Source organism: Silurus meridionalis, chromosome 10 (assembly GCF_014805685.1).
Source record: "Silurus meridionalis isolate SWU-2019-XX chromosome 10, ASM1480568v1, whole genome shotgun sequence".
Taxonomy (NCBI): Eukaryota; Metazoa; Chordata; class Actinopteri; order Siluriformes; family Siluridae; genus Silurus; species Silurus meridionalis.
In genome coordinates, this window is record NC_060893.1 from 23,955,949 (window position 1) to 23,982,600 (window position 26,652).

General features: G+C 39.4%; 1 protein-coding gene across 5 annotated transcripts in view; it reads right to left on the reverse strand.

The window, feature by feature from the left end:
* map7d1b (MAP7 domain containing 1b) overlaps positions 1-26,652 on the reverse strand; it is a 47,069-nt gene that overhangs the window by 10,376 nt on the left and 10,041 nt on the right. The window contains exons 2-10 of one of the 5 annotated variants that reach the window (XM_046859064.1): positions 17,305-17,496; positions 14,865-14,933; positions 14,544-14,564; positions 8,095-8,258; positions 7,802-7,910; positions 2,912-3,016; positions 831-950; positions 313-437; positions 93-214 (exon numbers count right to left, since the gene is read on the reverse strand). In XM_046859064.1, coding sequence (XP_046715020.1) covers positions 93-214; positions 313-437; positions 831-950; positions 2,912-3,016; positions 7,802-7,910; positions 8,095-8,258; positions 14,544-14,564; positions 14,865-14,933; positions 17,305-17,496 — 1,027 coding nt within the window. Of the gene's footprint in view, positions 1-92; positions 215-312; positions 438-830; positions 951-2,911; positions 3,020-7,801; positions 7,911-8,094; positions 8,259-14,543; positions 14,565-14,864; positions 14,934-17,304; positions 17,497-26,652 lie in introns of all 5 variants that reach the window. The other 4 variants (XM_046859063.1, XM_046859065.1, XM_046859066.1 and 1 more) reach the window with 4 other exon arrangements.

Consider the following 26,652-nt stretch of genomic DNA (forward strand, 5'->3'; position numbering starts at 1 on the left):
ATATAACCCTAGTTAAACTAGTTGAACAATTCATATTAAATAACAGCAGTAATACTCGTGTCCATCCCATAATATTGTAGAGTTTGACACACCTGAGCTCAGGTCTGGGTCGTGTGAGCGACTCGGATTGTCTCTTCTTCTGCACTTTCTCTTTAGTGATAGCGTTCTTCTCTTTTTCATTTTCTCTCTCCTTGTCCTTCTTCTCCTTTTTAGCCTGTCGAGAGTAATGGGTTTGTTTGTAAGCACGTATGAGTGTGTGTGTGTGTGTGTGTGTGTGTGTGTGTGTGTGTGTGTGTGTGCGCGTGAGTGTACCGGAGCAGAGTTGCGCCTGCGCTGGCGCTGTGTGATATCCGGTGTGCTGGAACTCCAGCGGTCTGTGTTGTGCTGGTGCGAGCAGGCGGCTAATGGAGACGCAGATGGAGAACGGGAACATTGGTCTGAGAACACACACACACACACACACACACACACACACACACACACACACACACACACACACACACACACACACACACAGTTATTCATCCTAATTATCAAGATTAACTCAATAAGGAGACTGATTTGACACGAATCCAAGATCAGACACTTAATAGTTTCTAGAATAATCTTTTTTGATCTTAAAGCTGATCTGAGATCAGACTCTGCGCCACTGTTTTTGATCATTTAAACGTATAATCACAGGTTACAGCTGATCAAAGAGTTAAGCGCTTAGCATTATTATGCAAATAAATAAAATGCAAATTGAAGTTTTCATCTGCATACCATTTTGTCAGTACATTAGCAAAGATTAATAGTGTTTGTGTGTGTGTGTGTGTGTGTGTTACACCCACGAGGGTCGCTGCTGTTCAGGAGCGCGGTGGTGCTGCGGCTTCTGGCCAGGAAGGACAGTGTCGGGGTCATGAGTCTCTCCACGATGCGACTCTCCCAAGGGCTCAGGCGCAGGCTACGAGCTGCCAAAAGAGGGCAATGTTAGTCACCACACACTACACCCCCCCCACACACACACACACACACACACACACACACACACACACACACACACACACACACACACGCACGTGTAAAGAACTAATGATCCATGTCTACACAGGACCAATAAAACCTATTCAAGGTCATCAGCTATGGGCTGGAATACTGCTGCACAACCCTCTGTTGCTAAGCAACACCTCCCCCCCCTCACTGCGGCAAGACATCCAGCAGAGACACTGCACCTGATATATCAACAAAAAAACAGAGGAACTTGTGATTTAATAAATAAAACCAGTTTAAATCTATGAAGAGAAAAAAGGGTCATCATTTGCATTAATACACCTGTGCAGTCATATTCTTGAATCTGATTGGTCAGCAGGGTTCTATTGCAGAGATTTGTACAGTAGATTTCATAACCTAAAATACGGTCACTAATTATTTATATAGTGATTCTTTTTGTTCGGAGACGTTTATAGAAGGAGTCTTGAGTTTAGGAGCTTTATATAACAGTCACAGGGTGTTTTGGAGAAAGAGAGAAAGAGAGACAGAGAGCAGCGGTGGACAAAGACCACAAATCATGTAGTTGAGTTAAAGTAAAGATACACTGGGGAAAATGTGACTCCAGTAAACGTAAAAATGCTCTATGAAATCTTTTACTTAAGTAAAAATACAAAAGTATTTGCCTTCAAATGTACTTAAGTATCCAAAGTACTATGATTTATTGCGGCTATAATGTTCCTGTTATCGTTTTTTTATCACAAGTCTCTTTGCTTAATTGACTCAGTTGACTTCTGAGGAACTTCTTTTCGACTACTTCAAAAAAATGGTGTAAACGAGGCCAAGGGTGTTGTGTCGAGTCGGAGTCAGGAGTTTCTTCCATCGTTCATTTACAGAGGAATGAATGATGAGATACTTTTACTTCGTTGCTGTCCACCGCTGGCAGAGAGAAAAATCGAGAGTGAGAGAGATGCTGAAGAGGGAACCATGACAGGAACCAATAGAGGAACTAATTTGTCTTTTGAGTGCTTATAACCTTATATCAACCTATAAACCATTACAAATGGGTGAGATGCTTAATAATAAAGGAGATAATGTAATTATAAAATTTATGTAGTCATAATAAAAATAAAGTATAATTTTTTTTAAAGGGTATAAGCAAATACATAGTCGTGTGTATTCTTTTGATATACCTTCACAGTCCGTCAGCATTTCTTACCGCTTTTCTTACGTAACTTTTTGTATTCCTGTATAAGTGTACGGACATTTCCAGGATCGCTGTTTATAAAACCCATAGCAATCACACACCCTCACTTTACTCATCATACAATAAAACACAGCCGTCCATGTTAGCGGGTTAGATTCAATCACAAATGTGTTAAAACTCGTCTCGGCTCAAGCGAGACATGGTCCATATTTGATTATCTGATTATTGCCCTAACAATGTAATAAAGCATGTCGTTAATCCTCACTGACGTCCCAATTCTTTGTTACAGCGTTACGTCATTACGTGTCACAGTCCAGCTGCACCGCCACATCACACCACACCACACACAGCGGAGGAGGGACGACTCAAAAACAAACATGAGTGTGGAACAGGAAGTGAATCATGAAAACTATAACAAAAAGTAACAACGCAACAACAAAAAGCACCACCACCACAAACACAACAATCCAGCAATATCACTGACAAACAACCACCACAACCACCACCACTACAAGCCATGAGATTAGAAATGTGTGGACTGATGATGAACTCAAAATTACCCACAATGCCACACAGGAAGGAATTGATTGTGAGAATGACTACTGATCGCCAGGCACAAGCAGACAGGCAGGCAGGCAGGAAGGTCACCGGAAAACAACGGATTAATAGGGAAAAAAAATGAAAATGGAGTCTTTATGTAGGAGGGAGGAGGGCAACATGGACGCCGCTCGAGCTTACTTCGTTTGGGCGAGTTCCAGAGTGTCGCAGACGACTTGGACAGCCTGTTGCTAATGACAGGCTCTGTCTGCCGTGGCAGGTTTACGGTGGAGGACGAGCATCTGCCTGCTCCGGAGAGAACGCAGCACACACATACACGCACACACATATACACACATACGTTCACAGAGGAACCCAAAGATTCATATTGAGGGAAGGAAACTGATCCGGTGTTGGAACTGTGCCACCAGGACCTCCTGGAAGCTGACTCACGCTCCGGTCCTAATACTGCTTGGTAACACTACCACTACTTACTCCGAGGTCTACCACATATTACTGTGTACATATACAGTACGATTCACATCAAAATTCCACAGGAACAGAACGCTCTTTTGATATTCCACAGGATCTCAAGGATAGCAATCGAGGCTATGTGTATTTATTGTGTAAACAAAAATTTTTCCTACAAGATTTCCAGCGTAAATCAGATAAACACGGATCGTCCCAACCTTTTCGCCCTACTGTCTTTAACCAATATTCATGAAGACATTTCTTCATTCATCAGTTTTTATTCATATAGCTAAATATAGCTAACTAGGACATTTTCAACTATAACATATGTTTAGTAATGCGAAGCTTCTACTTTCATCATCATATTAGCTAAATAAAGGTAATAAGTGAGGTAATTTTAGCTAGAATATAGCTGTTTTACCCAACTAGCGCTTATTTTAGGACTTTTAAAACCCATCTGAGGTAAATGTATTATATTCACTGTCAGATAACTGCAGATCATTATGACTGATATAGCTAAACACTGAGATAAAATCAGCTAAAGCTAACACTTTGAATAATTATAGCTAATAACTGAGGTACATTTAGCTAAAACATGGTTGTTTATTCATGCTGAGGCTTTTCTTAGAAATTTAACAACATATTAAGCATTTTTCCCCCTAATTTTACTACTATAATAAAAATGTATCTATAATATAGCTTTTAACCCAACTAAGGCTTTTTCTACAGATTTACAGACACATATTTACACATATAAACAATTACAAACAAATGTTGACCGTCCTCATATATTAGCTCTATTTTCACTTTCATATTAGCTAAAAACAGTTCACATTATGACTAAATATAGCTAATTAGGCAGTTACATTTTTATACATTTACCTGATTAGTCATGCTAAGCCAGTTTCTTTAAATTTACCAACACATCTGAGGTAAATGTTCATCTCCCCATATTTTAGTCCTATTTTAACTGTCATGTTAGCTAAATGTAGCTAGAACATATCTTTGTAATATTGCTCAAATTCCTTTGCTTATAAATATACAAAAACATTTAAAGTAAATGTTGATCTTTCCCATATTTCTGTACTATATTTATTGTCATATTAGCTAAATAAAGCTGAAGTCAATTTAGCTAGACTAATTTTACAAACACATACAGGGTAAATGTTGATCGTCTTCATACGTTATTTCTATTTTCACTGTCATTAGCTAACTACGCTTCACACTACGACTAAATATGTTTAATAGCTAAAATACATTTAGCTATAGCTAACATTTTGGAACTAAGTATAGCGAATAACTGAGGTACATTTAGCTAGAACATGGTTGTTTAGTCATGAAGGTATAAAGGAACCTTAAGTAAAGTTAACATTATGTCTAACTATAGCTAATAATCAAGGTTTCTTTTTTTTGCTAACACATAATGATCTGATGGTAAAATATAGCTGTTTGACCAAACTATGGCTTTTTGTCAGAATTTACCAACACATCTTAGGTAAATGTTCATCTTGCCCACACATTTTTGTTCTATTTTCAGTTACATTAGCTAAATATTGTTCACACTAGAACTAATTTCAGGCATTAGCTGAAGTAACTCCAATAGAGAAGTAACTCTTATGTACTTTTATTACTTATACTATATAAATATACCTTCAGCTATAGATAACAGTATAACTAATAATTGCTAATAGCTAATGTACATGTAGCTAGCACATGGTTGTTTGGTCATATTAAGACTGTTCTGTAAAACTGACCAACATATCTGAGATAAATGTTGATCTTCCCAGGTTATTGAGCTATATTTGCTTATTTTCCTAATTTTCTTAATAATAACTTTTGGGTAATTGTGATTACATTGAAACTAAATACAAAATCAAACTGTTTTAATTATAATTTTAATAGCTGGTATGATTAACTAGCGGTTAATAGGAGCTATGTAGCTAGAGATATATTAACTAGATATTTTTTTTAAAGAAGTCTGCATCCAGTAAGCTTAATGGCACTTAATTTCTCACCGTGTAGGTGTAAAAACCATAAAGATAATTGTATTATGCTAAAAAAAATGACAGATAATGCTCTTAAAATCGAAACATTGTTATTTAGTACTCCAACTTCCAGAATAGTACTTCAGGGGGTCGAGGTAATAAAGAAACTTAATGTAACATAGAGAAACAGCTCATATTATGGTGATGGGGTTATAACCAAGGGAGAGAAGTAAGGACTAGATGAGTGATAAGGCAAAACTAAGTATCAAATACATCAATTCATTCAGAAAAACTGTATTTTTGTAATTATTTACAAAAACACAACATTCAATAAGCAACTGGAAAAAACATTGGGCCTTATTCATCTGGTAATTTAATTTATCTGATATATTTCATTTGTGCCTCCAAATGAAAATCAGCATTTTCATATGCACACTTGATAATATATTGGTGATTGGCCTTTACCACATATACACATGTGACACATAGAATTATCAATTTGTAAACTTTTTTTAATCTGACTGTATGTAAAAACTTTACTAAAAGATAAACAAGGCCCATTATTTACAAATAGTCCAAAACAGAATGTTGTACACTGGCATACTGATGCGATATCAATGTCATATCACTACAAAACAGCACATATATATACACACACACACACAATACACACTACAGCCACATCACCAGATCACCAGGCATGTACAACTGTATTATGACTAACACTGAATACACACTGTATCACACAATAAGAATAAACTGCAGTTAGTGACCCAAAGCTTTATGGGATCTTTGGTTTTTCCCTATGAAAAAATATATACACTATATAACCAAAACTTTGTGGACACCCGACCATTAAATTGCTATATGCTTTTTAAACATCGCATTACATGTTTAATCCCCATTTACTGTTATAATAACCTCCACTCTTCTGGGAAGATGTTCTGCTAGATTTTGAAGCGTGGAGATTTGTGCTCATTCAGCCACAAGGTTGTTAGTAAAGGTACTGATGTAGATATGTAGGTGAGGAGGACTGGGGGGATGCACAGGGGCATTATTATGCTGGGACAGGTTTGGTTCACCTAGTTCAAGTGGAGGGAAAATTCCATGTCACCACATCCAAAGCCATCATTACTAATTGTATGCCTCCAACTTTGCAGTAACAGTGTGGGGAAAAAGCACATATGGCTGTAAAAGTCAGGTGTGCTAATACTTTTGTCCATGTCGTGTATAACATGAAGGTCTAGAGACCATTAAATACCCAAATAATCCAAGAGGAACCTTATTTCTAAGACTGTATAATCACTCCATGGTGCTTTTTTTTGCATCTAAATGGGGGTGGAATTAAAACAATACTAGGGCTGAAAACGATTCCTCGAATAATTCGAGTAATTCGATTACAAAAATTCGTTTAGTCCATTTAACTCCACGCCTAGCACTGCGTTTCCCCACAAACTATTATTACTGACGCACCAGCTGCTAAACTCTGGAAACACAGAAGACGCTGCAGAATGAAAAACGGAGGAACGGGGAGAAAACAGTGAGGGACGAGGAGAAGATTCAGAAAACACGGTACAGTGCAGTTACAGTTTTTAAAGTCATTTTAAACTGATTTTTATATTATCATTTATAGACAGTACGGTCTAAAAGTCCCTCCACAGTGCCGTGTAGAGCAGAGTAGTGGAGCACGTTTCTACACAGATTTAGTGATTCATTTCAAGCAGCTTTTCCAGAGACAAGAAAACCCACATCGTGATGCTGTGTGAGATTTAATAAATAAATACATGAGTGAGAATAATTATGAGTTTTATTAAACGGATATTTTCCCATAACCTTCTCTACACTGCCACTGCAGGTGGACTTTTTAAACGCACTGTATTCGTATTTTGATGTTTAGTTTAGTTTTCACTGATATTCTTGTGTGCTAAAAAAGGAAACCCATTTTTTTACATCTATTTTAAGAGAGCAGTGGCGACTGAGGCAAGAAAAAACTCTCTGAGAGAGTGTGAGGAAGAAACCTTTAGAGGAACCAGACTCAAAAGGGAACCCACCCTCATCTGGGTGGCACCGAATGTCCGTTCATTACAGTCCCATTTATACAACTGAACAGTTGAGGATTAAGGGCTTTGCTCAAGGACCCACAAGTGGCAGCTTGGTGGTGCTGGGATTTGAACTCACAACCTTTGGATCCGAAGCCCAACATCTACTGAACTCCCACTTCCACACACCCAATAAATAAATGAATAAACAAAATGGTCAAAATTCAGCTACTCCAGGTTTCTGAACTGCAAAGGATTATCCAATCACATGAATTCATGGAAGTCAATCAGCTAATCGCAGATGATCAGACCAGAGACCGGACTCTCATCAAACTCTATTTAAAACGTGTTAGCATGAAGTGCTGCATACAAAAACTGTTCAGTCGTGTTAGCTGCTTGTCTGGATGTTTGTTAGCGAGAAACTTTTGTGAGATTTTCAGTTCTTTAAAAAAAATTATAAATACTAAATATTCAGCTATAACACACAAAAACCAGTTGACTGTTTGGTAGAGATGATGATAGTGAAGTGATAAATAATGTGTCTATTATCCCCCCCCCCCATTATTAACATCATCCCTATTAGTTAAAACACTCACTCTCCCTGCGAGACGTCTGGTTCAGTCCTCCAGCCCAAGACCATCTCTGCTGTCTGATCTCAGCCCACGTCTTCTTAGTCGAACGTTTGATAGCGGACTCGTATCTCTCCTGCACACACACACACACACACACACACACACACACACACACACACACACACACATGACCATCTATACACTGAGCTTTTATAATAAACACTTTAAAATAACAGTGTTGTGTTTCAGTCCTGAGTTGTATCATATCGGCAATGCATACAAAAAAAGGTAAAGAGAGTGAATCACAGTGTCCTGACCTTGTTCTTCTCCAGTTTCTGTCTTTGTTTCTCCTCCAGGAGAGCTCTGCGTTTCTCAGTCCGGAGTCTCTGCTCCTCCAGCCTCCTCCTTCTCTCCTCCAGCTGGCTCTCCCTCAGACGCCGAGCCTTCTCCTCCTTCTCCAGCCACTGAGCTTTCTTCACCGCTACGAAGGGAGACGAGAAATATGGAGCTTTCATTTACACAGTGCTAATTTGAGTTCTGCAAGAAGAAGTAGGTCTTTGATCATTCAGCTGAGGGACCAGTGGAGCAGTGCTAGAGGCTCCGAAGGGAAGGTGGGTGGAAGTGATTTGAAGTAAACTATATACCCAAAATCTATTGGGAAACTATTTTTCATCTACACTGCATTGGCAAAAGTATTGGGACACCTGCACTTTCCTGCTATATGTGGTTCTTCTCCAAATTATTACCACAAATCTGGAGGCACTCAATTGTACAGAAAGTCTTTAGATGGCGCTGTAATAAAATTTTGCGTTCACTTGAACTTGGAAATCCAAACCTGTTCCAGCATGGCGATCTCATCCCTACTGAACACCTTTAGGATGAATGTGAACGCTGACTGTGCACCAGGTCCCCTCACGTACATCAGTACCTGCCTTTCATACCACCCTTGTGGCTGATGAACACAAATATCCATAATCACACTCCAAAAATCTAGTGGAACATCTTCCCAGAAGAGTGGAGAGAATTATAAGAGCAAATTGGGACTAAATGTGGAATGCGATGCTCAAAAAGCACATACCAAACTTATGTCCCAATACTTTTGGCAATATAATGTATATGTGGTTCTTCTGCAAACTATTACCACAATATTTGAGGCACACAATTGTAAAGGACATCTTGGGATGAATTTGAATTTAAAAAATGTTCCCTTCATTTGAGGAGACCTGAACCTGTTCCAGCATGATAATGCCCCATTAAGATATGCATTGCATGGGTTGGAGTGAAAGACCTCCTGCTATAGAGCTCTTATGTATGGTCCGTTACTGCCAGATAATTATTTTTTATCTCTGTAGAATTTACTAATTGCGTCTCTCCGTGTCGTTATCACCCCGAGCGCCCCCGAGCTCAGCCCCTGACCGACACGACGCCAAATGAGAGCAAGAGAGCCTCACGTTTCTGTTTCTGCCTCGTTTCACTTCTTGATCAAATAACGATTATAAAACAATCACGTCCTCCTTATTTACATTTCCCAGCATGCTGTGCGGCAGCTGCTTACATTCTCCTTGAAGGAGAAAAACGAAACATTTGATGTGCCATTGCTGTATTTCCTGTTTTCCAGCAGCCTGTGACAACATACACACACACACACACACACACACACACACACACACACACACACACACACACACACACACTAAGGAATGCTAATCCCCCCCACCCCTGAGAAACTGCTTTGATTCACAGGAAGCTCGGGTCACCAAATATTCACATTTGTAATGTTTATTTCCTGTTTCCTCCTGGACTTCCTGTTACAAATCTCAAGTGTGTAACCATGTACCATACGTCTCACACAAGTGGTCACTTCAGCACCCCATACGGAAATCTGATATATGGCATATTATATATACCGGTATATATATATATATAATGTCGAATTTGCTCATGGGACTATTTAACACTGATTTGATCAATTTGAGAGGTCAGTCTTGTACTTATTTAAAGCATCTCTGCTTTTGGATGTGGATCTGCCAAATAGATAAATATAAATGCAGGGAAATAAAATTATTCCGGCTCATTTTGTGCTTGTCATTAAACTCCAAAGAAATAAAAAATATTAAAAGGACCCAAGATTACCACTTGATTTTCTAGTATTGTACATTTTTATGTTAATTCTGTTGTGTAATTGCAGTGAACATTTAATTTTTAAAAACTGAAAAGTTAACTTTACTCTGTGATTATTTACCATTTATTTATGCCATTTATGCATTTCTTATATTTAGCCCTTTCATTTACATGTCCACTGAAGGTGTACTCACTTCTGTTGACAGCTATTTAGACAATAATGACTGTATGCTGAGGATAGTAAATCTAAAATTAAGTTTCATTTGTATAGTTTTGTCCCTTGATTTACTACAATGGTTGCTGATATGTGAGGGTTGTACTTACTTTTATTAGATACTGTATGTGGCATATACTGTATTTGTATTTGGGAAAATTTACTACATATATAAAAATAGCCATTTGAAATACATGTGGGATGTATGTACAAGTATCTGACATTTATTTCTATATCTGTGAAATCCAAATTAATCTATTTGTACAGTATATGCCCTTTTGGCTTTACAGAGACATTTCCTGCTAGCTGTTTTGCTAAACTAACCCTAACCTTAGCGCCGCCTTTAGCTAGCATAATAATAACCTGCCATGGGAACAGCTGGCTGGATAAGATTTGACTTTACAGAGACATTTCTGTCTTGCTAATCAGGCAGTGTCGTAATTACATTTACAAGTGGAGGGTTAAAGGCCTTGCTCGAGGGCCCAGCAGTGTCCCACTGAGCTACCACTAAATAGCATTGTAATGAGCTAGCATGAAAATGAACTAACTTGAAAAATGCTAGTGGGATGAGATTAGACTTTACAGAGCCACGTCCTGTTGAGTGTTTTGCTAACTAGCCCAAGTCCTAACTAGCTCGAAAATGACTAGCCAAAAGTGATTTCCCAAGCAATTAAAAACATGAAGTGATAAAATGATTTAAGACTGACACCAGAGACTCCCTCCCTAAATTATTATTCAAAGCTTTTGGACCAATCAGAATTCAGGATTCTGAGTTATATATGTAGATATAAAGAAATACAGCTTTTTTCGTCTTTTTGTATCTTTATATAATGCGACTATATTCATTTTAGATAATCGGAGATCAAATCAAACATCTTGGGTGGAACAGAGGAAATAGAGTTGGGGTAATAAAATGTTCCCTTTCATGTGCAGGATTTTGGCTCCTCTATAGGAAGATAAAGAGCTTTGTGGAGCTTGAGGGTTTAAAGCGACCGCATTGCGGCGTTGGAAGATCCAGATGTTGGGATTTGTGACAGTACGGCTTCTCTAACAGCTGATTAACATGAAGATTTGGGCAAACTGATGAATAGTGCAATTATGCCGGACGCAAAGGGCTACTTTTCTGCCTGTTAAAGAATTTCTAAGAGCTGACCTATGCATGATGGAAAATTCATATCCAGGTCATGGCTTTATCCATTTTGTAGCATTTATAAGAATAAGGAAATTGTATTCAATTTAACATACACTTCTACACACAAATGTCTTTGGGTGCAGTAGCATTACATTTTCCCTTCACTTGAACTTGAAGACCCAAACCTGTTGATGACCAGCATGATAATGCCCCTGCACAAAGCCAGCTCCATGAAGATATGCTTTCCATGGGTGTGTGGAAGATCTCCTGCTAAAGAGCTCCAACCCTATTAAACACCTTTGGGATTAATGTGAACGCTGACTGCACCGCACGAACCTCCTCACCTTCTCACATACATCAGTTCCTGACTTTACTAACACCCTTGTGGCTGAATGAATCTCCGTAAAATCTAGTGGAACATCTTACCAGAGGAGTGGAGGTTATTATAAGAGTAAATAGGGATGAAATGTGGAATGTGATGTTCAAAAAGAGGCACATGCTCAGGTTCCCACAAACTTTGGTCCATATAGTGAATCAGTCTGAAACCTTCACAATGTCAGGATTATGGACAGGGACTACATTTCCCACAAGCCACTCCGGACTCAAATGCCTTTCCACACCTGTTTCTCATTCACCCATACATTTTCTCTTGTGCAGGCAGTCCCTGACTTATGATGGAGATGCGTTCTGATGACCCCATCGTAACTTGAATATATCGTACGCCTACCCAGGAGTCTTAGTCTTGGTGATCGGTATGGTGTAGTGTTGTTATTTGTTAATAATTTTCAACAAATTACAGTACATAATTTAGCGAAACAGAGCAATTTACACTACCATAATGAATAAACTTTAAAGTATACAGTGCAACATCGATACTCGTGGGGGTTACGTTGTATGACCCCTCATGCAGTAACAAAAAATGGTGAGGTTTTGACTCTCCTTTTGATGTTTCCTTTTACAGGGAGAATTGTACATGAACTGCACTGTAAACCCAACAAAAATTGTGAATTACTTGTCATAAATGTTTTATTTACAACTTTAAATGAATAATTTAATAATAAAAGTTTTTCAAAATCTTTGTCATTAATCAGTACAAACTCTGTTTCGAAATGTTACTCTGAACTTTCGAGCCACTCAGAATGCAATTTGTTTGAGAAGAACAAAGAAAAAGCAATACAATGCAAATGTCATATATTTTCCACACCCCAGGTTTTCCATTTAATTCCCACCACAGAAAACAACTTCTTCAGTGCTAATTGTACGTACACTACAGATGTGGTGGTGGAAACACTGAAGCTCTTTTGATAAAAGGCTGTTTATAGAAGAATAGTCACTATGAAGTAGTTTTCCATCTGTAGAACACATGCACAAGCAGCTGGTGTGAACACACTGGGAATTTTACTCATGATCGTCTCATTCATAATCAATGTTTTTTGCAGTAAAAGTTATGCTGCTTCATATGTGTTTAACTTCATCTAAACTCCAGAGTATACATACTGTATTAAGTACTAAAGTAATAACCTTATTGTGCAGAAAATAAATATACTGTAAATGCCATTCCATTCAAACTACAATTGAAATGAATTGAGTTAAATTACCTTAAAAAATGTCAGAAAACTTTTCAGGGTTTAAGCATTAAATCTGAGTTCCGATGAGATGAACAAAGCTGAGGAACATGAGAATTGAGTTGTACTGAGATGAGTTCACCTGAGCTGAGTGGTCCAAAGGTTAATCATAATCTTCGTTGAACTGAATTGAGTAAAATTGAGGTCAGTTGAATTGAGTGGAGTTGAATTAAATTTAGTTCTATTAGGTTTAGATGAAATTATAAATAAAGTATAAATTGAGTTCAGCTCAGCTCACCTGAGTTGTGTAGAATCTAGTGTATATTAACTGAGCTGAGTTTAACTGAACTGAGTTCATTTGAGAGTTCAGCTGAATGGAAATGAATTTATTTGTGTTTTATTTAAATAAACTAAGGTCACTTCAGTTCAACTGATCTGAAATGAGCTCCACTGAACTAATTCAGCTGAACTGAATTTAGAAGTTTGAAAGAGTTAAACTGAGTTAAACTCAGCTGAATAATGTTGAGTTGGAATGAGTTTATGTAACTGAATATAATGACTTTATCAGCTAACCAACGTGATTTAAATCAAGTTTCTCAACAGCACTCTAAAGTCCCTAAACTTTTGAATCCAAACCTGCCATAGCTTAGTTTAGTTTTTGTTCTGTTTAAGTTGATATAATAGTAGAATTGTTTCCTCAGCTGAAGTTTTTACTACAGTCCTGATCTTTTCCTTAATTCTCAACATCATATTATTTCCATTTAATTTCTATGGAGGTTATATTTTTACAGTCACTTCAGCTACAATACGCAAATAACCTATTAGCATTAGCTTCTTTGGGACAATGTCTACTGTTAAAAGTGCTATACAAACAAACTGAACTAAATATCTTACTCCTTTTCAAATATTAAGCTGATAAAATATACTAAGGCTACAGAAATTATTTCACTTTATAATAAATTTAGTTCATTGCTGCTACACTCATGCTAATTGCAATGAATCAAAAGTCTGAAATAATAAATTACCACACTGGATGGGCAGATTGCTGTAATTTCTAGAGTGGCATAGCTAGTGTAAGAAACACTGAGCACTCAGAATAGTATAATTAGGCTAATTTAGAAAAGAAATACACAATATTCACAAAGGTTTGTAGACACCTGACCATATGTGCCTTTTGAACATCTTGTTCCACATTCATTTGCCATTTGCTGTTATAATAAGGTCCAATCATCTGGGAAGATGTTTCACTAGGTTTTGAAGTTGTGCTTGTGGACATTCATTGCCAAAGGTGTTCAATAGGGGGGTTAAGGTCAGAGCTCTATAGCAGGCCACTCAAGATCTTCCACTCCAACCCATGTAAAGCATATCTTCATGAGCTGTCTTTGTGCACAGAAGCACTGAGTTTGGGTCTCCTGGTTCAAGTAAAGGGAATATTTCATGCTACAGTATCCAAAGACGTCCTATACAATTGTGTGCCTCTAGCTTTGTAGAAACAATTTTGGAGAAAAAAAACCTGAAATACTTCTGTCCATATAGTGTATAATGTATATAGTATATAGGGTATGCCATATAAATCACAAGATCTACCAGAGAACAAAAAACAAAAAAACATCTTAAACCAGAAAATACAGTAAGCCTTATGAAAATGATGAAATTTGAAGCCATTTTTTGAATACTGTAATCGATTACATGAGGTTTGATCGATGAAACCACCACCTTTATCGCGGATCTTACCTTGCTCGTGGGTTTTCTGTTCTGAAGCATTAAAAAAACAAATAAAAAAGAGAAGCTGTTATGTTTCGAAGCCTTACTTCGGTCACTATCCCAGAAGTAGTTCTGAATAACAGCCACTAATTTCTATTAAACAAGCATTATTATATTCAATTATTAATTGTTGTGAACACATCAGACAAAAAGAGAATTCTTTATAAAAATGGCAGTACTGGTGAGATGCTGAAAATATTCTTTTGGTCATCTCGGATTCATCTGTGCATCTGTGATCATCTATGGAAAATACGATATTTATGTCGCACATAGAAGCAGCTGAGGTCTTACCCAGGTACTTAGCTCTCTCTTCTCTCCTCTGTTTAGCCAGCTTCTGTTTCTGCTCTGAGCTCACCCCATCTGTGGAACATCAAAAAGAAAACAAATAAAGATTCATATATATATAATAAGTAAAAAATAATAATTAAGCATTATTTTGATCCATGGTATAAGGTGATAATCCGTGGCTACGTGTGAGGTCCTACACCATTTTAATGCTCTTTGCTTCACCTCGGGTCGTTCTTCACCTCTACACCTGGTTTATCACTTACTATTACTTACCGGAATAATCAGATGAATAATTTAATTATTTGCTGAATAATCATCTGCAAAAACCCATACGGATAGTTTTTCCGAGTTGCGTTATACGGTATGAGAGTGGCCTCTAGAGATGAATCGCTGATGCCACCTGTTGTTTATTTGAAGTGTCATTTTATTCATTTGGATGTTTTTTATTTTTTGTGTTACTTTTATTGTTTTAGTTTTAATACGTCTTTTATTTTTCTCAATATTTATTAATATAATTAATATGTACATATAATTTTTTTCATTTAGCGCATTTTCATTATTCAGTACCGTTTTTTTATTAATTTTGTAAAAAAAAGTTCAGTACTATTTTACATGTAGTTTTACGTTTTTTTTCCAGTTTGATAAATCAGTTATCGGCAAGTGTGATGCAACCTAGCTCTGCATATACATCCTGTATATGTACATTCAGACTTACTCCTTGAATTGTAATGTGTGCATGTGTGTGTGGGAATGCAGGTGTTTACACTATTATAAGGGTTAGTAAGTGTGTGTGTGTGTGTGTGTGTGTGTGTGTGTGTGTGTGTGTGTGTGTGTGAGAGAGAGAGAGAGCGTTCATCCATACTATACAGCTTATGCAAGATTTACCATCCGAATCTAACATGGGACGGTCTTGTTGCTATGACAACTTTTCGCTAAGATGTTAGAGGAACACACTTGGGACTGTAAAGACTGTTTGAGAATGGTTGTCTCCACACACACACACACACACACACACACACACACACACACACAGCTGATAAACTGCAGCTGTCGTGTTCTTCATTCCAGTTCTAAACAACTGATGACTTGGCATCAAGCCATAACCATCTGCTCGATTAGAAAAAAAGAGAGAAGATTAATGAAGAGTCCGGATGGCATGCGCCGCCGTGTACTTCAGTACGATGTAGTGTTTTTTGGAAAGACAATCAGCCATTCGTTATTGTGTGAGTCTGAGGAGCACATGACTGATCGCGCTACGCTTAACCCTGTCTTCCTGTTGCCATTTAGATCAATAGTGTGGAACTGTAGTATTGTATCATGCTGCTGTGCAAACTCACTGCACAGAGGGAGAGGAAAACACACTAGGGTTCAGTTCCTTCAGTATGAGATGTAATACAAAAAGACATTTTAAGCAATAATCTAATCTAATCTAATCTAATCTAATCTAGCTAACTGTTCCTGTATTTAATTTCACCTCATTTTGCCCAAATTCCTTCTTCGCTCTTTCCAATCATACAACAACTCCCAAATGCCATCCTAGTGTGTGTATACAAACAGCTGTTCGCTCTGCATCACTCAAATGAATAAAGCTATCTGCCCTCTTACACATACTTGCACTCAAAGACACAAACACATGGTTGTCCAATGAAACAGGAGATAAACATAGTAAGCCCCTCCCTCTTTATAAACATGGGCATTTCTGCCCTCTGGAAACCCTGGTCATGGTTTCAACATGTTTTTTTCATTGTTTTGTGGTGTGCAGTGTGACACTAAAACAACAACAAATCCGACTGAAGTACCAAAGTAACAGTGTCGCTCTGAATTAGTTTTAGAAATCCGATTAACAGATGTGACAAAGTATATGCACATCACCTCAGCAAGGCTACTTGTTGAATTAAAAGTCAAAATCGGTTGATAATTTACTCAAACGTTACTTTAGTGGACCCCTGGCCATAAGATTGGTATTACAAGTCATTCGATTGCAGGAACTATTGGCTATCTGACGAAAATCCATATTGATAGTTTTTCCGGGTTGCGTCCGTTCCTGGAGTGGCTGAGAAGGTCCGCTCTCGTTGCGAAAGCGGCATCTAGAGGCGTATCGCAGATGCCACGTGCTGTTTGTTTTTTCAGGTAAGGAGGCGTGCTGCATGGCGAGCCCTATTATATTTATTATTTATCATCTATTAATTATAAAATTAGATGTATTAATTATTATATTTATATTTATTGAGGCCTGGGGTGCAGTCAGCGTTTACACTCAACCCAAAGGTGTTCAATAGAGTCTGATTTCTAAAGCAATAGATTTTCCACTCCAACCCATGTAAAGCGGATCTACATGGTGCTGGCTTTCCTATAAAATTGTGTGTTTGGGAAAGAACTACATATGGCTGAAAAAATCAGGTGTACTATGATGCTAATGATGAAATCTGAATCTGTGGAGTACCTTTTTTGTTCTGAGGGGTGGCGCTGTTTGCAGGGGTGCTGGGTCTGCTGCTGGGTTTGCCAGGTGTTTCTGTTTTAGAAGGAGGGTCAGTGATCAGAGAGGAATCGGTGATAGTGGTGTCGTCGGCTTTGAGGGGCTCCTCGTGCTGCTTCTCCGGCTTTTGGGTCAAACCTATAGGAGAGCTAGTGAAAGCTTGAGATCGAGACAAAGAAAGGGTGAAGAACACAGTAAGATGTTAACATCCAGTCAGATAATACCACTAAGGAAAAAACTGCATTTTTCTATTGATTGTGCTGAGAGGTGGGGCTTCAAACAGGGCTCATTTCTGATTGGTTAGCTTACCACCAGTCACCTTGACTTCATTATCATCAGTTCTCAGTTTTAAGCTTCCATGCACCAATGTACTCCAATGCCTCCTTTATCTCCTCTAATCAGAACTAGTTCCCATGCTGACACCTTCAGAGCGCCAAGCACTCATTACGGTTTCACTCCCACCCAGTTAGCGCCTCATTAGCATACAGTTCATGCTTGTGCGCTATCCATCAGAGAGATGTTTGCCTTCCAGGGGGCCTCACTTCAAACACATCAGCAGAACCAACCACCAGTTTCAAAATCAGGGCCTGATTTCTTTCTCTTTCATTATTTCCTGGCCTCATAGCATACTGGTACATGATTTTCAGCAAAATGTTCCACTGAAAACTTAATAACGATGGGAGATGGAAGAATTATTATCCTACAAATCCATGAAGAACATAACAGAACTTCTGTGTTGCTATGTACTTATCATAATTTTTCTCTATATGTGAAACATTAAGGGTTCTTTATGGATTTATTGAATTATTAATGGATCTTGTCCATCTTAAAATGATTCTTCATCACTGGGAGACACTCTTAAGGCTTACAGATGCCTAAAAGTACACTTTTTTGGACAAAACACACATACACCCAAACACAAATGGGCTAGAATTTATACCGATAGTTTTTCCGGGTTGTGTTGGACAGCACAAGACCACACGTTGTTTATTAATTTTGGATGTAACTGTTTTTAATTATTAAATGTATTAGTTTCAGTTTGAATGCCTCTTTTATTATTCTCAATATTTATTAATATACTTGATATACTCATATTTATTTCCTTGAGCACAGTTTAATGATTAAGTACAGATTTTTGAATTTGTTTATTTTTCGTATACATTTCTGTACCATCTTACAGAGTGTTTTTTTTTTTTAAATCCAGCATTCATTTTAAAAGCTTAATCGGGTTGATTAATCCGTTATCTGCAAGTACGATCTAACCTAGATATCAGTATCTGTATAATCCACAATCGGTCGACCTCTAAACAAAACACAACATCACCAAGCTTCACACTAACATGGATCTTCTGTCTGAAGTATATTCTCTGCTCTTAGTTAAATTGCCCATTAAAGATGTGTGTAAAATCTGCTGTAAAAATCGGGGGGGTATGTTCAAGGGTCAACAGAGTGAACGCCACCCAAACAGGCAGCTATCGCTCCTCATCCTTCCACCGTGTAGAGGTCAGAGCGCACACAAACTTCCTGTTTTGATCAAGAACACATGGGGACTCTTGGCTATCAGTCCTGTTTTTGCAGCCGTGTGTGTGTGTGTGTGTTCAGATGTGACGGCGTCAGCAAGAGAAAGACAATCCAGCGAGTTATGACGCCTTCTGCTGAGCCACGAAACCGGCGCCATGTTTACCTCAGACAGAAGACGACTCACGACACGTCCACGATAAAAAAAACAACACGGAAAAGAATCAAAGAGAGAGAGAGAGAAATCTCTCCATGTCTATATTTACAGTCTCTAAATTCCCGTCTTTCTCTCTCGCTCTTTCTCTTTATATCTCTGTCACCATCTCTCTCTCTCTCCCTCACTCTCTTTCTCTCTCACAGAGTGAACAGCAGGCATGTGGTCTTTCACTGTGGAGATAAACTGCCACTGCAGAGCTCCATCTGCTACACACACACACACACGCACTTGTAAATGGAATGAATTGGGGTGTAAATAATGACGGCCCACAAAGTAAATAAACACATGCAGTATTTACTGATAATTCAGTACTAATTCAGTAGTCATTTTAATTGGTTCTGTTTATTTCTCCATCCAGAACCTCCCATACACAGCGGTTCAGACCAAGTGTGTGTTTGTGTGTGTGTGTGTGTGTGTGTTTGTGTGTGTGTATGTGTGTGTGTGTGTGTTTAAGATGAGCTGCAGAGAACAGAGCTGCAGCGCTATACAGATGTGATGAATTATTGATACCGGTAAGAACTACTGATGCTGGATGTTGGTACAGAACCAGAATCAGAAAAGCTTTACTGCCAAGTATGTTTGCACTGACAAGGAATTTGTTTTGGTGACAGAAGCTTAATAAATGTTACTGCACATTTTTATTAAAGAAAAAAGTATTATTGCACAAAAAAAGTACAGATTTAGATTAATAAAAGTGGTAATGCATGTATGTTTTATTTTATTGCACAATGGGAAGAGCGTTTAAGTGTTCATGAGGTAAATTGCCTGGGGGAAGAAACTTCTCTTGTGCCTCACTATCTTAGTACTTGCTTCTCTGATGGATCCAGGGTGATTTTCTGGGCCCTTTTTCTCACTCTGGATGTGTACAGTTTTTGTAGAGTGGGCAGATAAACACCAATAATCCTTTCAGCCGATCGAACCGTCATCTGTAGTCTTCCCAAACCAGACGGTTATCAAAGTGCACAGAACAGACTTGATGATTGCTGAGTAGAACTGTTTGAGCAGCTGCTGTGAAAGGTTGAACTTCCTCAGCTGGCAAAGAAAGGACATCCTCTGTTGGGCCTTTTTAACAATGGGGTCCATGTGATTGTCCCACTTCAGGCGTGGGAGATCGTGGTGCCCAGGAACCTGAATGACTCCACAGTGCTGTTCATGATGGGGGGAGTACAGGGGGGTTTCCCCTGAAATCCACTATCATCTCTACTGTTTTGAGTGTGTCCAGGTTGTTATGACTGCACCAGACAGCCAGCTGCTGAACCTCGCTTCTAAATGCAGATTCATCACTGTCTTCAGTGAGGCCGATGACTGTAGTGTCATCTGCAAACTTCAGGAGCTTGATAGAGGGGTCTGTAGAGGTGCAGTCATTGGTGTACAGGGAGAAGAGCAGAGGGGAAAGAAGACATCCCTGGGAGGCACCAGTGCTGATTGTACGGCTGTTTGACATGAATTTCCCCAGTCTCACTAGCTGTTGCCCATCTGTCAGAAAGCTGGTGATCCACTGACAGATCTCGAAACAGAGCTCTCGGTTAGTTTGGTCTGGAGGAGTGTTGGGATAAGGGTGTTAAAGGCCGCACTGAAGTCCACGATTTGTCCATATGTAGATGAAGTGCGGTCCCATGTTCACCACATCGTCATCTACTCCACTCGAATCTCCTTTGTCAGTGTGATTATGGGCTACAAGATTCTGTCCCCATTCTCTTTCCCCTGATGAAGCTGTCTGAGTCTTGGAAAAAGAGGAAAACCCCCGTGATGAGTAGAAACGCTTAAAGTTGATAAAGAGTGGTTGTAGATGAGGACAGCACAACTTCTTCATAGCTGTTACATCTGTACACTACCTTTCATTGACGTAGAATCATGTCCCACCGCCATTTCCCCGCCGATTCAGTGTTCCACTCTGAACAGCTGGAAGCCCAGCAGATGTAACACGCTTTCCGCGTCATCCATCCAGGCTCCAGTGAAACACAGAGCAGCAGAGTTTAAAAAGTCCCTATTTGACTAGAAGAGCAGACGTTCGCCCATTTTGTTGGGTAGAGAGTGGAGATTGGCCAGACGGACACTAGGCAATGCAGTTCTAAAGCCGGAGTTGGAGCCTGACCAGCGTGGGGGCTCACTTTCCACACTTACGCATTTTAAAGCATTTGAAGACCACCGCTGCTCCGCCAACTACAATGTCCAGCAAAACACCCAAATAGTCAAAAAACGGGTAGCAGTTCATCCCTGGTAAAAGTGACTGTACATGAAAGACAAAAGACGAACTAACAAAAACAGTAAAGCGACTGGAGAGCTCCTCCCCGAGTCAGCCATCTGCAGCGCCATCTTGGAACCAACCAATTCATGATTGTAATGATTTTAGTACTGATACTGGATGTTAGTACTGATTCATGATGGTTAGTACTGATGCTGGAAGTTAGTACTGATTAGTTATTGTTAGTACTGATGCTGGAAGTTAGTACTGATTTGTTATGGTTAGTACTGATACTGGAAGTTAGTACTGATTAGTTATTGTTAGTACTGATACTGGATGTTAGTACTGATTAGTTATTGTTAGTACTGATACTGGATGTTATTACTGATTAATGATTGTAGTACTGAAGCTGGATGTTATTACTGATTCATGATTGTAGTACTGAAGCTGGATGTTATTACTGATTCTTGATTGTAGTACTGATGCTGGATGTTAGTACTGATTTGTTATGGTTAGTACTGATACCGTATATTATTACTGATTCATGATGGTTAGTACTGATGCTGGATGTTATTACTGATTCTTGATTGTAGTACTGAAGCTGGATGTTAGTACTGATTTATGATTGATAGTTTTGACCCTATGGATGTTAGTACTGATAATGGCCTTTCAGTATTGGTACTGAGTGTTACTACTGACACAGGCTCTAAAGTGTATTAGAGCGCGATACTTAATATACAAGAGAAAAATAAGACGGGTCTCTAAAATAAACGTCAATTGTTTCCATTTCAGAAAAATGTAAAATTTTATTGCTGAAATTGCAAACGAGAATATCTGTGAAAACTAAACCCGTTTGTCAGGGGAGCGAATGAACGGGAGGTACAGCTCGCTCGGGTTTAATAAAGAGAGTGAGAGAGAGAGATACACACACACACACACACACACACACACACACACACACACACACACGGCAGTCCTTAGGAATCCGAAGAGGGATATCCGTGGTACGCCCTGGAGGGGCGAGGTCCACACAGTCCAAGAATGAACGCACAGAAAGATAGGGGTAATCCGGGGGGCCGTGGAGAGAGTGTAGAGTCCGGAAGGAAAGGAACGCATAAGGATACGTATAACAGCACATATCAACAAACAATAACGGACAAGGAGTTTGTGTGAACGAGGAGTTTATGTAGGAGCTTGGGATGAGTGATGAATGAGACCCAGGTGTGCACGATGGAAGCCGGGAGCTTCAGAGAAGGCGAAGGCATGACAGTCGCCGAAGGGGGCGTGGCAGGTGCATTCCTGACACCGTTTAAAGCATTCAATTGCCATTTTACATCAAAATACAAATAGTGCGTTTAAAAAGTCAGTGGCAGTGTAGAGAAGGTTATGGGAAAATATTAGGTTAATGAAAGTTATAATAATCCTCACTCATGTATTTATTTATTAAATCTCACACAGTATCACGATGTGGAAATGTATCACTCACTAAATCTGTGTGTTTATCAGGGACTTTTAGACTGCACTGTCTATAAATAAAAATATAAAAATCAGTTTAAAATGACTTTGAAAACAGTAACCGCACTGTACAGTGAAACCCCGTTGTACGAGCAACCTATTGTACGAGCAAACGGAGATAGGAGTAACCTCGCTCGCAAAATTTTACCCTGTTTCACGAGCAAATTTCGAAGGCACAAGCAAACTCACGCTGCCGGTTCCCCGTTTTCGGCAGAGGGTCGCATCAGTCGCTTAGTTGATGACGTATCACTCGGTCGCTCTCGTTGTTCAGTGCAGCAAAAACGTAACTGTGGCAGCGGGGGCGTGGCCGAGCGGCGGTTTGTGAATAGAGGGCGGGTCCGGGAGCAGATAGGCAGGGGATTGCTTTACCTGAAGTTAATGTGACCTAATGATTGTTCTCTCTTTTCAAGCGATCGGAGGGTGCATTTAAGGAGGAGACCGTGTGTGTGTGCGTGCGCATGTGTGCGTGTGTGTGCGCGTGCGCATGTGTGCGTGTGCACGCCTGAGAGCGCCTGAGACGTGCTGCGTGGGGCACTAAGCAGACCGACACAAAAAAAAACAAATGTGAATGTGAAGCCTTTGCACCTGACCTGTTGTGGCGTTCCTTATTCCCGTATTTATACGCTCTCCCACAGTAACTTTTTTTAGTTTTATATTTTTATTTCACTAGAAATCTTCAAAAAATGTCTCCCAAGAAAATCAGTGATGTTGCTGTGAAAACGAAAGTAAATAGAATTACATGGAAACCGAGGAGGTTACGAGCGTGGTGCGTGTCTCACACTCGCAGTCAACCACTATCACATGGATAAGTGTTAAATTATGTTTATATTACGGTCATTTGCAGTGCATTTGTTTTTAAAAATAGGCTACAATTATTTTTAAGTGCAGAAATAAGCGATCGAATGAGATCTTGGAACGGATTAAATCACTTTTACATTCATTCCTATGGGGAAAATCAGTTCGAACATACGAGCAATTTTCAATAACGAATTATGCTCGTACAACGGGGTTCCACTGTACCGTGTTTACTTTATGTATAAGTTTGAAATGATCCCAAACTTTGGAAACTTTCTCCTCGTCTCTCACTGTTTTCTCCCTGTTCCTCCGTTTTTCATTCTGCAGAGTCCCCTGTGTTACCTGTCCAGTGCGCTCCAGAGTTTAGCGGCTGGTGCATCAGTAATAATGGTCTGTGAAGAAACACAGTGCTCCGTGTGAAGTTAAATGGATCAGAGGAAGCATCAAGACAAATAATTTGTGTCTGTACTTTACTGAAGTATTTCTATTTGGGGAGACTTTTACTTGAACTTCACTACATTTCAAAATCAAATATCTTTCTTTTATTTTGTGAAATCAGTCGTTCCTTTTTATTACTGAGGATAAAATCTAAACTGGTACGAACACGCAGCAAGTCACCAACATCCAGTTAAAGTCCAGACACTGGATGTTAGTGCTGACACTGCCCTTTTAGTACTGATACTGAGTTACTGTTAGTCAGGCTGTTAACAAAAGAAACAGATAGAATGATAGATATGTGAAATAGAAAGAAAGTGTAAAAGAGAAAAAATACAGCGAGAAAAAGACGTGCTGTAAGCCCACGATAGAGAGGGAGTGAAAATTAAAAGACTGAAAAAGAGAGCTGGAGAGAGAGAGAGAGAGAGAGAGAGAGAGAGAGAGAGAGAGAGAGAGAGAAAGAGAGAGAGGCTGGTTGATGGAGTTCATTAATGTGTGTGTGTTTTGTGAACTGCATGACTGGGTGCTGGGGGGAAAGACAAAAGATGACAGAGAGGAGAGAGAGAGAGAGAGAGAGAGAGAGAGAGAGAGAGAGAGAGAGAGGAAAGGAAGAAAAAAAAGGGGGAAGTTAAAACAGAAGACAGAACATGTTAAAACAGATCATCCGATCATCTGAACATCAGGACATGTAACAAAATGGAGGTCTGGGTAATGGTGTGATAACACAGATACATTTCAGAGTTTGTGTCTAGACGTCTAGGTCGCAGGGTCTCGTCCTAATCTGCATACTACTGTTCTAAAAAAAAGCGCGTTGCTGTATGACGTAACAAACTGCATGACATTCCATATAGAATGCTGGATAGTATTTGGGACACAGCTTTCAGAGCTGCCAGAAACAAACAGGCCTAGTTTTGGAACACGGATGTGGAAACAGCGAGTCAGCAGGCTGTTTTAAAAGCAAACAACCAGACAAGTCATTTTTTCAAACACCTCCATTACATTATCACCATCACTATCACACCATCTCCATCACACTACCTCCATCACACCATCTCAATCACACCATCACTATCAAACCATCTCCATCACACTACCTTCATCACACCATCTCCATCACACCATCACTATCACACCATCTCCATCACACTACCTTCATCACACCATCTCCATCACACCATCACTATCACACCATCTCCATCACACTACCTTCATCACACTACCTCCATGACACCATCACTATCACACCATCAACATCACACCATCACTATCACACCATCTCCATCACTACCTTCATCACACCATCTCCATCACACCATCACTATCACACCATCTCCATCACACTACCTCCATCACACCCTCTCAATCACACCATCACTATCACACCATCTCCATCACACTACCTTCATCACACCATCTCAATCACACCATCACTATCAAACCATCTCCATCACACTACCTTCATCACACCATCACTATCACACCATCTCCATCACACTACCTTCATCACACCATCACTATCACACCATTTCCATCACACTACCTTCATCACACCATCTCCATCACACCATCACTATCACACCATCTCCATCACACTACCTTCATCACACTACCTCCATGACACCATCAACATCACACCATCACTATCAGACCATCTCCATCACAACATCTCCATCACACTACCTCCATCACACCATTACTATCAGACCATCTCCATCACATCATCACACTACCTCCATCACACCATCAACATCACACCATCACTATCACATCATCTCCATCACAACATCTCCATCACACTACCTTCATCACACCATTACTATCAGACCATCTCCATCACATCCTCACACTACCTCTGTCACACCATCTCCATGACATCATCTCCATCACACTACCTCCATCAAACCATTACCATCACACCACCTCCATCATACCATCACACTACCTCCATCACACTACCTCCATCACATCTGGTATACTTCAGGGTATTTTTGTGGTACCTTTAAAGTTCTATGCAAAAAAAAATTCTAATTTATAAAACAAATAAAAAAAATATTTAAAAAATGAACATTAAAAACAAACACATCAAACGTTAATCTGATTGACAAACAGGCAGATTTTTTTCAAATGTCTATTTCGCATCCATATTTCTGCCATGAAGCACACAATCAGCTGATACACACAAGCTATCAGAGAAACGTACTGAAATATCGCGATATGATGATGTTTGGATTTTATCGCCCAGTCGGTGTTATACCGCTGCTCTGTAGTGTTTACTCTGTTACCTGTAATTAAGGCGCTATTACTGTATAATTATCCTGCAGCTGTGTGAGGCGAGGGCTAATACAGTCGTGAGCTCAGCACTTGTGCATGAGTCAGGTGTTCTCACACACACACACACAGGCCCTGGGTGGTGTGGTCAGGTTTCAGACCATGCAGATGGCACTAGAAGGTAAAAATAACCACGGGACAGAGATCATCCAGCCGCCATAAAAGGCTCTGAAAATGGTGTTTTCTGAACATCCCATTCCACATTTAGTCTCCATTTCCTGTTATAATAAGCTCCACTCTTCTGAGAAGATGTTCCACTAGAATTTGTGGAGATTTGTGGAAATGTATTCAGCAACAAAAGGTAAGGTGAGGAGGCCTAGGG